Source organism: Bos indicus x Bos taurus, chromosome X (genome assembly GCF_003369695.1).
Source record: "Bos indicus x Bos taurus breed Angus x Brahman F1 hybrid chromosome X, Bos_hybrid_MaternalHap_v2.0, whole genome shotgun sequence".
Taxonomy (NCBI): Eukaryota; Metazoa; Chordata; class Mammalia; order Artiodactyla; family Bovidae; genus Bos; species Bos indicus x Bos taurus.
The window spans coordinates 61,084,908-61,100,558 of record NC_040105.1 but is presented as its reverse complement, the minus strand read 5'-3'; the positions used below and the strand labels follow the sequence as shown (position 1 = coordinate 61,100,558).

Genomic DNA, 15,651 nt, shown 5'->3' with positions numbered 1-15,651 from the left:
ATTTCTGGGACAGTGAATAGACAATACAAAAAAGGACTGTCACAGCTACAATTCTTTCTCTGTGAGCTTAGACACAGAATTACAAAATGGTAGTTCCTAAAAGGTAGTTCCTTGGTGAAGCTCATTACCTTATTTTTATGATGAGAAAAATGAGCCTCAGAGGGGAGAAAGGAATTACCCAAAACCACATTCTTAGTTGCCATTTTGGAATATATTATATAATTTTGAATTGAGCGATAGGAAAAATAAAACAAAATTATATAAATCCTCCTTCAAGGTGATCAAAATGTTGATGCTAAACCCACATCTTATGAAAAAGGAAGTCTATTATTAGTATATTCAAAAGGATCACTGTATTGATGTTTGCTGTCTTTTTTCCATTTTTGGGTAAAGTTGTGGTATACACTGAAATTGCAAGATAAAAATAAACTTGGGAGGGGTTTTCAGCAGGGAAGCAGGGAATATGGAGATAAGTTTAGCAAAATGGAAAGGTTTGTTTCCCAAACAATAGTATCTAAGAGGGTAAATACTTAGGTTTTCATTGACATGGTACTTGAATATACTGTATGAGTCCCTTAATTACTAGAATTGGCTTTCTTTTTTTATATGTTTTTTTGAAATTAATATAATATATATATTTTTTTTACATTTCTTTTTATTTCTTTTTTTTTTTTTTTTACTTTACAATATTGTATTGGTTTTGCCATACATCAACATGAATCCTCCATGGATGTACATGTGTCCCCAATCCTGAACCCCCCTCCCACCTCCCTCCCCATACCATCCCTCTGGGTCATCCCAGTGCACCAGCCCCAAGCTTCCTGTATCCTGCGTTGAACCTGGACCAGCGATTCGTTTCTTATATGCTATTATACATGTTTTAATGCCATTCTCCCAAATCATCCCCCCTTCCCTCTCCCACAGAGTCCAAAAGACTGTTCTATACATCTGTGTCTCTTTTGCTGTCTCGCATACAGGGTTATCGTTACCATCTTTCTAAATTCCATATATATGCATTAGTATACTGTATTGGTGTTTTTCTTTCTGGCTTACTTCACTCTGTATAATAGGCTCTAGTTTCATCCACCTCATTAGAACTGATTCAAATGTATTCTTTTTAATGGCTGAGTAATACTCCATTGTGTATATGTACCACAGCTTTCTTATCCATTCATCTGCTGATGGACATCTAGGTTGCTTCCATGTCCGGGCTATTGTAAACAGTGCTGCAATGAACACTGGGGTACACATGTCTCTTTCAATTCTGGATTCCTCGGTGTGTATGCCCAGCAGTCGGATTGCTGGGTCGCATGGCAGTTCTATTTCCAGTTTTTTAAGGAATCTCCACATTGTTCTCCTTCAAGCAGGATCTTGATAATACTTTTGTTTTGAGATGATTTCTGGTAATGATCTGTCTGTTAGAGCTATTACATATTATAGAGCATGCCAAGTAACTCAGGATTAAAACCAACTGGGAAGTGCTGTGAGCAGCTTCACCAGCTAAATTACCACTGACCTTACTATCATAACTCCTTACATTTGTCTAGCACTTTGTCATTTACCAAGGATGTTCACATTCATCATGTCATCAGATCCCTATTACAGCTCCGTGAGAACGGTATGTCTAAATTGCTGCTGCTGCTGCTGCTGCTGCTGCTAAGTCGATTCAGTCGTGTCCGACTCTGTGCAACCCCATAGACGTCAGCCCATCAGACTCCCCCGTCCCTGGGATTCTCCAGGCAAGAACACTGGAGTGGGTTGCCATTTCCTTCTCCAATGCATGAAAGTGAAAAGTGAAAGTGAAGTTGCTCAGTTTTGTCCGACTCCTAGAGACCCCATGGACTGCAGCCTACCAGGCTCCTCCATCCATGGGATTTTCCAGGCAAGAGTACTGGAGTGGGGTGCCATTGCCTTCTCCAATGTCTAAATTAAAGATGAAGAAATTGAAGCTTAGAGGGGGAACAGTGAATAATAGTGCTGGGCCTTTAACCTAGGTCTGCCTTACTCCCAAGGCAAGACCATTTACAAAACATCAAGAATCCTTGTATCTTGTGGACATTTCTTGAAGTTTGCCTGCCTGAAGCTCTATTGCCTAGCATTGTTCCCTGTACACAGGAGACACTCAGTAAATGTAAAAAGGGAACTGAAACCAGAGCCAGCCACACCACTTCTCAGCTTCTTTTCATTGTGTTGACCAAGGTCATTCAAATTTGAATACCTTAATAAATCAATTTGAAAACTTAGTTTACCACTCTCTTCAAGAAATTAATTTATAGATTTATGTCAGACTGCTGTATGGACTAGTGAAATTGTCTGTTATATACATACTTCTTTTCACAAGGGGTTCACTATAATCATGTTACAGATGCTTTACAGTGTACGATATTAGTTGACACATGAAACTAATTTTAGGATTTGGGCCCAAATGTTATGAAGACTTTTATTATCATTAAACTTTACCTGTGTTAAAGCAGGTTTGCAATTAGTATCAGCAAATGGAAAACTAAGGGGCTCTCTATCTGGAAGCCCCCATCTCTTATACATAATTCAGAGAGGGCTAAATAATTGAGAGTTGAGTGTATCAGAATCCTCACCCTGGGGTGATCCCACCACCATGAATGTTGTGATAACATTCATATGGAGAATATTTCATCTTGACAATTCCTTTGTCAACTTTCCTGGCTGTCCTTCTGCACTCTCCCTCTACCCCAGCCCTGTTTTTTCCTCCTCACTGTAGACCACAATTGTAGGATTTCTCTGTAGTAAGCCAAGCAAAAAATAAAGTTTATTTTTCTCAAATATTTGAATCTCGTTTGATGTGGTTGCCTGGAAAACCACTTGTAGAGCATCTGCATGCTATGTCTAGGAGTAGTGGACACTAGTTGAAAGGTTGTCTCAAACTGAGCCTGCGTAAATTCATTTTTAATACTTTGGTCTTTTTAAAGAATATTACTAGCCTTCAAGGAGGCAAGGATACAGCTACCCACATGAAGACCCACACATGGTTAGAAAACTACCAAGTTGATTTCTGTAAATATGCACACAGGCAGACAAGGTATTGAGCACCTTGCAGAAAGCCAATGATAAACAAGTACTCTAAATCAGTCTTGAGAAGGGGAGGGGAGAAGGCAGAATCATAAGCACTTGGATTTTCCAGGATGATAATAAGTAATCAGGTATGAGGCCACAGTTTCAGGTGTTCAGAAACAGGCTTGTCTTTCTTCAAATTTCGAAATGAAAGTAAACTAATAAGCTTACTTTTCTCATGAAAGGTGCATCTTTTGGGAAGTGGCAAGTGGTAGGAAGGAACTTGGCAGAGAGCAGATACAAACATGAAGAAATAGGAATTTGAAGGGGGAAAATGTAAGTGTCAGTTAAATCTTTCTGTAATGGTGACAACAATCATGGTAGACATAGACTAGAGGACAGAGAGCATTTTGATGGGGGATTACCCTTGAAAGAGCTGTATCTTCATTCTGTCAAACTACTCTGTTACTAAAAAAAATGCTTTTGGAAATTGTCAATAGATTTGCAAAGAAAGGGAAATGATTAAAAGGCCTGCTCATCCCTGGAAGATGTGGGATAGGAAATTGGCTCTGCTTGGCAGCCTAGTTATAGATTCCAAAGAAAAGCAGCTTTTTATTTCAGGTGGCCAGCTCTGCAACACAGGCAGCAGTTAACTGAGGAATATCCTGGGTGTTCAGGGCCAGTCTGTGCCTGGGTCATCCTGCACCTGTGACTGTTCTGAATTCCTTAGTTCTCTCATCCTAGCCATCATTTAACAACATAAAGTCAGTACCATTATGTCCCCTGGGAAGCCCTTCAAGTCAAACCCATACTCGCTCATCCTCTGATGGGTCCTGATCCTTGCTTCACACCTCTTGCTCCTATGATGAGCCCCACAGTATGGTGTAGCATGTTTAAGGATAAAGAAAAGCACCAGCTGACTGATGGCCATGTTGGATGTGAAGGGGTCAACCTGTTTTTAGAACATGGCTGGCCTCCTTAGAAGCATCAAAGAGAAAATCTGGTTTAAAGAGAGAATAAGAGAATAAAGGAGGGAAAGGAAGAGAGAAAAAGAGGAACAAAAGTATCATACCTCCCAGAGTCATCCCTGCTTCATAGCATTTCCGGAGACGACAAGATGGACAGTTTTTTCTTCGGAATTTATCAATGGTGCAATCATTTCTGCTGGCACACAGGTACTTCTGTTTTCCTGGGAGAACAAATACAAGAGTAGACAGCCCTGTTAATGTGTCACTAGAGCCTCTCTAGAAAGTATTTCTAGAAAGAAAAGGTGTGAAGACATATCCTGACCAATGAGAGAGGCAGATACCATTCGATTACAAAACTCTATTAAACCAGGATAATTTAATTCAATGCTGTATTGTTTGATTTTCATAGGTGTTTTTCAAAGGGATGGACAGTTCAGGTCCTGCTAATACCTCCTTTATTAGGATGACACAACATGGGTGTTTTTCAAAATACAAGTACAGATAATCCTTCTATAAAAGAGAACTCCATGTGGTTTTTAATTGTTATGTGAGACAGCAAGAGAGATAGATATAAAGAAGAGACTTTTGGGCTCTGTGGGAGAAGGCGAGGGTGGGATGATTTGAGAGAATAGCATTGAAACGTATATATTACCATATGTGAAATAGATGACCAGTCCACGTTTGATGCATGAAACAAGGCACTCAAAGCCGGTTCACTGGGACAACCCAGAGGGATGGAATGGGGAGGGAGGTAGGAGAGGGGTTCAGGACAGGGGAACACATGTACACCCATAGCTGATTCATGTCAATGTATGGCAAAAACCACCACAATATTGTAAAGTAATTAGCCTCCAATTATAATAAATACATTAATTTTTAAAAAAGTTAATGATCATACCATCAAGCTTTCAGGGTATAAAAATCAAAGAGATAAAGCCCACTCTTTGTAATCACAGCAAATGAAAGGAAGTCTTCTGAAGATAGAAGAAAAGCAATCACCGTCATGTACATGTGAAGTTGTGAGAGATACACAGAAATATATACACACAAACACACCATACACATTCTCACACTCAGAAATCCTTAGGATCATAGCTGTTCAAAGAAAAACATGGAGTTCCACTCAAAAACATATATTTCATTCTTTGTTCCTCACACAGGCCTGGCACACAGTAGGTCTTTAATAAACACTGACTGAATGAATGCTGAAGTTGAACGGAGAGATCTAGAGGCACATAGAGTTATTAGCAGAAATCTAAAACATGCAGAACTTATGCTCTTTGTCCTGTCCCCAGCCTGAAATTTTTCTTCCCCTCATCCTACCCCTTTCTTTCTCCAAGTCCTTGGTTTTTTTTTTGTTTTTTTCCTCATTTGCTGCCATGCTTTACTTTATGGAAAAGATCAAGATTTTCAGGAGGCTTCTTTTGGCAGGGGAAGAATGTTTATTGTAGGGAAAAGAAAGAAAAATTGAAGAACAATTGTTATTTGATATTAGGGGGAACCCACAAATTTAGCCACAGCTCAGCTTTCCTCTATCTTCACTCAGCCTAAAATGTACATAACTGTCACAGAAAACTCATCTATTGCAGTAGGTTATTTTATGTTGGAGATTCAGTGTAAACCAGATTACAAAATTTCCTTTTCCTCCCTCCCTCTTTTTCTCTTTCCTTTGTCAAAGGACTCCAAAATGCTGGGCTTGAAGGAACTGTTAAAGTTCACCCCAAAGCAACACTTTCATTCCAAGGATGAGTTCTGGGGAGGTGACTTGACTGAGGAATACTGAATTAGAGGTACCAGAAGGAAGAAAAACTACCATTTAATAGGCATTTACTATGAACAAGGCTATGTGAGGGGATTTACATGTGCTATTTAAATAAATCACCTCAGCAATGCTTTGAGGTAGATACTATCATCACTTTCATTCAACAATGACAAAATTAAGGCCTCTAGGCCAACAATCTTTCTACCATACTGCAAGATTTTATTTGTATAAACAGAACACATAATTTGCAAATAGCTTCTTTGTGCTTCAAACTGAGGATGGTAATGTGTACAGAAAGGATGGTACTATGATAACCGCCATACAGCTTTTGGGTGCCAACTCCTAGAAGGCAGGCCCTGTACCAGTTCCAGTGGGTTCATTTCTAGTGCTGTGAATGTTCTAGAACTGGGACACCCTCAAAGAATCAGTGTTCCTGCAATCCTGAAGACATCTCAGAGATATTACAGGTGTGGTTCCAGACTACTGCAATAAAGCAAATATGCCATTAAAGCGAGTCACATGAATTTTCAGTTTCTCAGTGCATGTAAAGGTTACATTTACAACTACTATATGATACAGCTTCCCTGGTGACTCACATGGTAAAGAATCTGCCTGTGATGTGGGAGACCTGGGTTCAGTCTCTGGGTTGGGAAGATCCACTGGAGGAGGGCATGGCAACCCACTCCAGTATTCTTGCCTGGAGAATCCCCATGGACAGAGGAGCCTGATGGGCTGTAGTCTATGAGGTTACAAAGAGTAGGACATGACTGAGCAACTAAGCACAAAGCACATATGATACATATTTATTTATATACTATTTAACATATAAGTAATAATAAAATATATACATTATAATAATATGAAATAAAAATCCATCCCATTTGATTAGCTTGCAAAAGTTAATAACAATCTTGTACAAATTAAGTACAGGGATTACAACATACCTCATTATACAGCTGAAGAAAATGATGCTCATTAAAATGAAATTGACCAGCCTGGCACCACACCATTTATTTGTTCCATATCAGAGTGCATAAGGCTATGAATCTCACATATGGGAAATAACTAAGCATTGGTCACACCATCTCTACTCCATACAAAGCTTGAATCCCCTCTATAGCATCCCTGCCCCATTTTTTCTTAAACTTTAGCCCACTTCATTTCTAGACTCTACTATAGGGCTCTTACTTCCAGGAAATTCTGTATCTGTCTCCTTGTAGCTCTGACCCCCAAACCCTTTATTGAGGTATGTAAATGAAGACTGGAATTAAATGGAAAGATGTACAGTGTTCCTGGATGGGAAGATGCAATACTTCCCATCTGAAAGATGCCAGCTTTTCTCCCAATCAAACCTACAAATTTAAACAAACCTGAACAAAATTTTGACAAAATAATCTTAAAGTTTATCTAAAGGGATAAAATGTGTGATGTTGCCAAGATATTATTTGAAAAAAAAAAAGTAATGAGACTTTTCCTACCAGTATTATAACTCCATAATGGTTACAACAGTTTGGTATTCATTCCAGCATAGATTGATCAGACCAGAGAAGTCAGAAACAGACTGCACATGCAATACATCATTATAAATCAGCAAAGAAAGGATGATTTATTCATTAAATGGTGTCAGAACAACTGGTTACTCATTTGGAAAAGATAATAAAGTTAAATTACTAGTTGAAACCAAAATAAATTCAAGATGGATTAAATATGTCAATAGAAAAACAAAAAAAGGAATTATTGAAATATTGTTAGATGTTGAAATATTGTAGGTGAACATTTTTTTTTTAATTTTTGAAGATTGAAAGGGGATTTTTAGAACATGACAATAAAGAATATGTAAGTGAAAATTCTGATAGACTTGAAAACATTTAAGTTTTCTTACATGAGACAAACATAATAATATAATCTGAAGACAATCACGAACTAAAAAATACATATTGGTATCAAGTATGTAAAAGCAGTGGTTAATCTCCTTGATATATAAAGATGAGTAGTATGATAGAAATATGGGCAACAGACATGAAAAGGCAAATAAAAGAAGAAACACAAAAGATCAATAAGCATATGAAAATTGTGCAATTTCAATTTTATTAGTAATTATAGAAATATGAAATAAGACATCATTTTCACAAGGGAGATTGATGAACATTTACTACTAATTAATGGTGAAAAGGTATTGTTAGTGGGTGTGTAAACTTTTTAGAGTGCAATTTTGCCATGTATCTGAAAAGTTAAATTCACACAAAGTTCAATCAGTAATTCCACTTTTGGAATTTTTTACAGGAAAATAGCGAGGTTAAGCACCAAAATGTAGTTCCATTTATCATTATATAAAAAGGTACGGGGAGGGAGGTAGGAGGGGGGTTCAGGATGGGGAACCAGTGTATACCCGTGATGGATTCATGTTGATGTATGGCAAAACCAATACTATATTGTAAAGTAATTAACCTCCAATTAAAATAAATAAATTAAAAAAAGTGAAAGTGAAAAAAAAAAGGGAAACCAGTCAGCCCTCAATATTCATGTTTCACATCCATAGATTCAACCAATCACGGATCAAAGTTTCAACTGCATTTATTCTACGATGTATTTTTATTATTTGTTTTTAAAGGTTTTTTCTTTATTATTGCACTACAGTTGACATGTTTGTGCGTGCATGCTCAGTTGTGTCCGACTCTTTGAGACCCCATGGACTGTATGTAGCCTTCCAGGCTCCTCTGTCCATGGAATTTTTCCAAGCAAGAATACTGGAGCAAGTTGTCATTTCCCTCTCTAGGGGATCTTCCTGACCCAGGGATTGAACCCACATCTCTTGTGTCTCCTGCATTGGCAGGCAGGTTCTTTACCATCTGGACCACTGGGGAAACCCCACAGTTGACATACAGAATTATATTAGTTTCAGGTGTACATTATAGTGACCCAACATTTATATAGTTTAAGACTTAATCACCATGATAAGTCTAGTAACCATCTGTCATCATACAAAGTTATTACAATATTATTGACGATATTCCCTATGCTGTACATCACAGCCTTATGACTTATTTATTTTATAATTGGAAGTCTCTATCTCTTAATTCTCTTCACCTATTTCTCCCAACCCCTCATTCTCCTACCCTCTGGTGACCACCAGTTTGCTCTTGGTACTGTTTTGTTTCATTTATTTTTCAGAATCCACATATAAGTGAAATCATATGTTATTTACCTTTCTCTGTCCACTTTTTTTTCACTTAGCATAATGCCTTCCAAGACCATCTATGTTGTCACAAATGGTAAGATTTCATTTTTCCTTATGGTTAAGTATATATACAATATATCTTCTTTATCCATTCTTCTATTGATGGGCACTTAGGTTGCTTCCATATCTTGGCTATTATAAATGATGCTGCAATGAACACAAGGATACATATATCTTTTTGAATTAATGTTTTCTTTTCCTTTGGATAAATGCCCAGAAGTGGAACTTCTGGATCATATGGTAGTTCTATTTTTAATGTTTTGAGGACTAACCATACTGTTTTTGCATAGTGGCTGCATCAATTTACAATCCCACCAGTAGTGCATGAGTGTCCTCTCTTCCACATCCTCTCCAACACTTGTTTTTTATTGTCTTTTTGGTGATAGTCATTCTAACAGGTGTTAAGTGATATCTTACTGTGTTTAATTTTAATATAAATTTATTTATTTTAATTGGAGGTTAATTACTTTACAATATTGTATTGGTTTTGCCTTACATCAACATGATTCTGCCACAGGTATACACATGTTCCCCATCCCGAACCCCCCTCCCTCCTCCCTCCCTGTACCATCCCTCTGGGTTGTCCCAGTGCACCAGCCCCAAGCAACCAGTATCATGCATTGAACTTGGACTGGCGATTCGTTTCATATATGATATTATACATGTTTCAATGTCATTCTCCCAAATCATCCCACCCTCACACTCTCCCACAGAGTCCAAAAGACTGTTCTATACATCTGTGTCTCTTTTGCTGTCTTTCATACACTCTCTGATAATTAGTGATGCTGAGTATCTTTTCATGTGCATTTTGTTCATCTATATGTGTTCTTTGGAAACATGTCTACTCAGGTCCTCTGCTCATTTTTAAATTGCTTTTTTTAAATGTATGTTGAGCTGTGTGAGTTCTTTATATATTTTGGATATTAATCCTTTATCTGACATATCATTTGCAAATTCTTCTCCCAGACAGTAAGTTGCCTTTTTGTTTTGTCACTTTCCTTTACTATGCAAAAGATTTTTTAGTGTGATGTAGTCTCATTTGTATTTTCTTTTTATTTTGTTGTTTTTGTCCAAGGAAACAGATTCAACAAAGAACTGTTAGGACTGATGACAAAAAGTGTACTGCCTTTGTTTTCTTCTAGGAGTTTTATGGTTTCAGGTGGACTAAATCATTTTATATAAGGGACTTGAGCATCCACATATTTTGGCATCCACTGGGGCTCCTGGAACCAATCTCCAGCAGATACCAAGGGACAAATGCATTGGAAAAATGTAAATGTCCAACATTATGAGAATGATTAAATAAATTATTCCATATTCATGCAAGGAAACACTGTGCAATGTCTTTTTTTTTTAATTTCGAAGGATATTCACAATATACTATTTCATTAAAACAACAAAATGGTGTTATCAAACAACGTATTTTATTGAATCCAACTTTTAAAACTTAATACTTTAGAAACTATTCAAATTATTTTTTCTTTTGCAATGAACTTTTTTTTTTTTTAACAAATGAAACATTAGTTACAGACCCCATATACATAACAGATGAAAATTAAATCTAATGTATCTGAAGCAAGCATAGGAAACTTAAAACTCTAGCTAGATCTCTCCATTTCTCCCCTTTTCTGTAGCTTTATCACTGTGGTATGATAGTAGATATAAAATAACAAAGCATAAAGCATTATATAGATCTTATCTATTGATCATTATCTAATGATGGTATCATTATACCATCTAATGGTATCATTTTTACTCCCCAGGGCTTTGCAGAAAAGTTTAGAAATCTACTTGACTTAGTTCAACCCTCATATCTCCTATTTCACAGATTAAGAAACTTAGAGTCCAAAAATGAGGGGAAAAAAAAAAAAAAAAACTTGCTTAAGATCATACCGTGAGTCAATGTCAAAGTAGGGACAAGAAACAAGAATTCATGTCTTTCTATCTCCAGGCTAGCAGTTCTAGTAGTTCAGTGCTATCCTCACATTGATAGTAGATAAGTAGATATAAAATAACAAAGCATAAGACATTATGCAGATCTTATCTATTATTATTTAAATAATATACTCCTTGAATATCAGAAGAGGCGATGACGTCTGCTGAGATCATCTAGTTCAATGCTCTCATTTTACAGATGAGGAAATCAAGATCCAGAAAGCAGAGTGGACTTGACCAAGATTAAATGAGTCAATGACAATGATAGCACTAAAACTCAGGTTCTTGCCCATAATATTCTTTGCACATTTCCTTTATTACTTCAAAGTCATTTTCATACTCATTATCTCACTGAGCCTTCTTTCAGACTAGGGAGGGTACAGGCCATTATCTTCAATTTATGAGGAAACCTAAGACACAGAGTGCCTTTTGATACCAAAGAATATATCCCAGTTTCAATACAGGTTACCATATGCTTTCTACTGAACCACTATAACCAAGAAAATATTTTATTTGCCTCTCATATGACTTATTTGTCCTGTATTTTCTCCATATACCCACTGCCTCTTCCTAGTGTCAAGGAAGAGTAACACTTGAAGTTCCTGGGGAAAGCAATGGAGAAAGGAGGTAACCCATTGTGCTTTGCATACTATTCTAGGTGACTTCAAAGATGTTGACTCATTTAATTCTTGTAAAAATTCTTTTTGATAACTGCTATTCTTACTTTAAGGTTGAGGAAAATAAGGCTCAGAGATGCTGAATGACTCACTTACAGTCACCAGCTAATAAGTGGCAGAAGCAGAATCAGAAGCCAGGTCTGTATGACCTGTGATATAGATGTTTGTTTTTGTCAATGTGGTATCTTTTCTCATATGGGCCCTGATGCTATACTTAAAAGAAAGAGGTAGCACAGAATAGTTAAAAAGCACAGAGCAAGAAGGAGAAAGACCTAAGGACCAGCCCTGCTGTCTCACTGAATCACTGTGTGACCAGGTGTGTGTTTTTACTTCTCTCTTGATCTTCCCTCCCCCCGTTCACCCTCGATCTATAACTAGAAGGGAATCTTATGCAGAAGAGAACAGTAGAAGACTATGGAAGGTAGGTTCAGAAGTCTTCTATTCATATTAGAACTTGTGTTGAGAGTCTTAGAGTCCACCTGAGTGTGACTCAAGGAGAGCTAAAGCCAGTCTGCATTTCTATCTTGTTTTTCCAATCTCGACTCTCTTGACCTTAAAGGCTTTGTCTGAAAAACAAAAACACTTCATAGAAACAAGTAGCTAAGTGTCTCTTCCCTGAGTGACCTACATAGACTGAAGGGAGACCAGCTCCTGTTTATGGTCATGTATCCTATGGACATTATTTCTCTGGGGCTGAGACAGCATAAAACCTCTGCCCTAATCACCCAAGGGCTCTCTTCTATGAAAAGCAATCCCAAGCATTATTGTTTTCTAGTACTTTTTTTTCTCCTAGATTACTATCTTTGGGCCTGTGGAATAGGCTAGACAACTCTAAACAACACAGTCTGTGCTCTACCAAAGGGCAGATCTTTTATGAGAAGGACTTATAAGGTAGCTGAGTCCTTGTGATTCTAAGGATTTAACCATTCCCTTACCTGTCCCACCCATCCAGAAACACAGATGGCCATTAAACCAGTACCATGAATGGGACCTCAGCAAGGCCCCTCAGGCATTGCTCAATGGGAAGGCTTCTTGGGAGTGGTTATAAAGCCATGATCATTACTGATTTTTTCAGCGTTATGGTTAGCTCTAGTGAGGACAATAGGAACCAAACCCACACTTCTCTTCTTGGCTGTCTGGATCTTCTGCAATCTGGTCCAAGCTCCACAAAACAGAAATATAAAGAGTACTAGACTGGCAATCAGAACAGTAAGTGTCAAATCCCAGCTCCAAATGGCCTAAGGCAAGTCTGAGCTTTGATTACTCTCTAAAAAAATGAGGATAAAAATAATGGCATTGTCTATATCCTAGAGTTTTACAAAACAAATTATATAAAATGTATGTAAAAGTCATTTGTAGTAGGGAAATATTAGATACGTGAGATGAGTTATGTATAATGTTGCTGAATCTATCTTGTCTTTCATTTTACTCCAAGAGCAACCCTCTTATGACTATGCTGTTCTCTTCATTGGCCATCCCCTGGTCACAAGCATTCCATCTCTGCTTCCTGTCCCCAGTACACACACACATATTTCTCTGTTAAAGAAAACCCTGCAATATTCAGTTCTAGACCATCTTTTCTGTCTACTGTATTCATATAGATCTCCTGCTTCAAGAATACAGGAAGTAGAAGGTGAAGGTGACAAATTAGATGGTGGCTAGGTCATAAACTGGAGAAGGCAGTGGCACCCCACTCCAGTACTCTTGCCTGGAAAATCCCATGGACGGAGGAGCCTGGTGGGCTGCAGTCCATGGGGTCGCTAGAGTCGGACACGACTGAGCGACTTCACTTTCACTTTTCACTTTCATGCATTGGAGAAGGAAATGGCAACCCACTCCAGTGTTCTTGCCTGGAGAATTCCAGGGACGGGGAAGTCTGGTGGGCTGCCGTCTATGGGGTCGCACAGAGTCAGACACGACTGAAGCGACTTAGCAGCAGCAGCAGCAGCAGGTCATAAACAGCCTTGAACACAATGATATACAGTTAAACCCTTAATATAATGAAATATTTGAAGACATCATTGAATTGAACCATAGAAGATGTTTAATAACTATCCTATGATAGTTAAAGGACAATCTTTGAGTGTATATCTACTATGTTTCAAACACAGCTCTAGGCAACTGGGAAAACAACAGTGAACAATACAAAGGCCTTGCCCTTAAGCTAGGTGAACTTTTGGTGGAAAAAGACAAGCAATAAATGAGTGATAATAATTTAGATATTTTCAGATGGTGATACATAAAATGAAAGAAATATAACAGGGTGCTGTGATAGAACAGGAGAGCTTATTTTGTACAGTCGGAAAAGATTCTCTGAGGATGAGGTTTTGAGATGAAACTTGAATAATAGAGACAGACATGCAAAATTCTCAAGAGAAGTAATACCAAATACAAAGCCTTAAAGTCATGAATGAATTAGATGTGCTGTTGAAACAGCAATGTGGCCCGTGTGGCTGGCATATGGTAAAGGAGGGGAGGTGGTAGGTTATGCTGATTTGACTGTAGAACCAGGTTGTGCAGGGCAGTAATTCTTAACTTTGGCTACAAGCCAGAATCACCTAGGGAGATTTTACAAAATACTTATGCCCAGTTTCACTCCTGATAGTTCTGATTCAATTGACTGGGGGCAAGGGTAGGCACTGTGATATTTTTAAACACTTTCCTATTTTATCTAATGTGCAGCTAGGGGAGAGAACAGCTGATGTGGCCTTTGACAGTGAGTTTATTGCTTATGTAGTTTTGCAGGTGACACCAGGTAAAATAACTGGATGAATGTTTGACATTGAAATAGCATTTGACAATTCACAAAACACTTTTCTTTTTCTTTTCTTGCTTCTCAGGAGACTACTGAGGTTCAGTCCACTCAGATGAACAGTGTAGGAAGCATCAAACAGATTATGTTCTTCATATGGGATTTGGAAGACCATCTTGGAGAATCACAGGTTCCAACCTCATCAAGGAAAACACTATGAATAATAGGCAGTTCACTTCTGTCAAGGTCATCTGAGATTTGGTCAGACCCAAGTTTTATGTTGTCAACCTGTCTTCCCTTAAGTTCTGTCCAGTCTTGTGCTGGACTTGGCTTGTAGCGATTCATTAGAAACAATTCTGAGCATCTCTTCACAACTTTACATTCAATGCTGACATACTGGTAGCTTGGAGAAGGCAATGGCACCCCACTCCAGTACTCTTGCCTGGAAAATCCCATGGATGGAGGAGCCTGGTAGGCTGCAGTCCGTGGGGTCACCAAGAGTCAGACATGACTGAGTGACTTCATTTTCACTTTCCACTTTCATGCATTGGAGAAGGAAATGGCAACCCACTCCAGTGTTCTTGCCTGGAGAATCCCATGGACAGAGAAGCCTGTTAGGCTGTCCATGGGGTTGCACAGAGTCAGATACGACTGAAGTGACTTAGCAGCAGCAGCAGCACTGGTAGCTTAAAACTGGTCCTCATGAGACTGTCTCAGCTCAGTTCAGCTGCTCAGTCATGCCTGACTCTTTGTGACCCCATGGACTGAACATCAGGCTTCCCTGTCCATCACCAACTCCCTGAGCTTGTTCAAACTCATGTCCATTGAGTCGGTGATGCCATTCAACCATCTCATCCTCTGTCATCCCCTTCTCCTCTTGCCTTCAATCTTTCCCAGAAACAGGGTCTTTTCCAGTGAGTCAGTTCTTTGCATTAGGTGGTCAAAGTATTGAAGTGCCAGCTTCAGCATCAGTAATTCCAATGAATATTCAGGACTGATTTCCTTTAGGATTGACTGGTTTGATCTCCTTGCAGTCCAAAGGACTTTCAAGAGGCTTCTCCATCACCACAGTTCAAAAGCATCAATTCTCTTGAGGTCAGCTTTCTTTATGGTCCAACTCTCAAACCTATACATGACTACTGGAAAAACCATAGCTTTGACTAGATGGACCTTTGTCAGCAAAGTAATGTCTCTGCTTTTTAATATGCTGTCTAGGTTGGTCATAGCTTTTCTTCCAAGGAGCAAGAGTCTTTTAATTTCATGGCTGCAGTCAACATATGCAGTTATTTTGG

General features: G+C 38.3%; 1 protein-coding gene across 2 annotated transcripts in view; it reads right to left on the bottom strand.

Moving 5' to 3' along the window:
* Window positions 1-15,651, bottom strand: part of AR (androgen receptor) — a 217,739-nt gene that overhangs the window by 40,999 nt on the left and 161,089 nt on the right. For both annotated transcript variants that reach the window (XM_027533137.1, XM_027533135.1), the window contains exon 3: window positions 4,100-4,216. In XM_027533137.1, coding sequence (XP_027388938.1) covers window positions 4,100-4,216 — 117 coding nt within the window. The remainder of the gene's footprint in view (window positions 1-4,099; window positions 4,217-15,651) is intronic.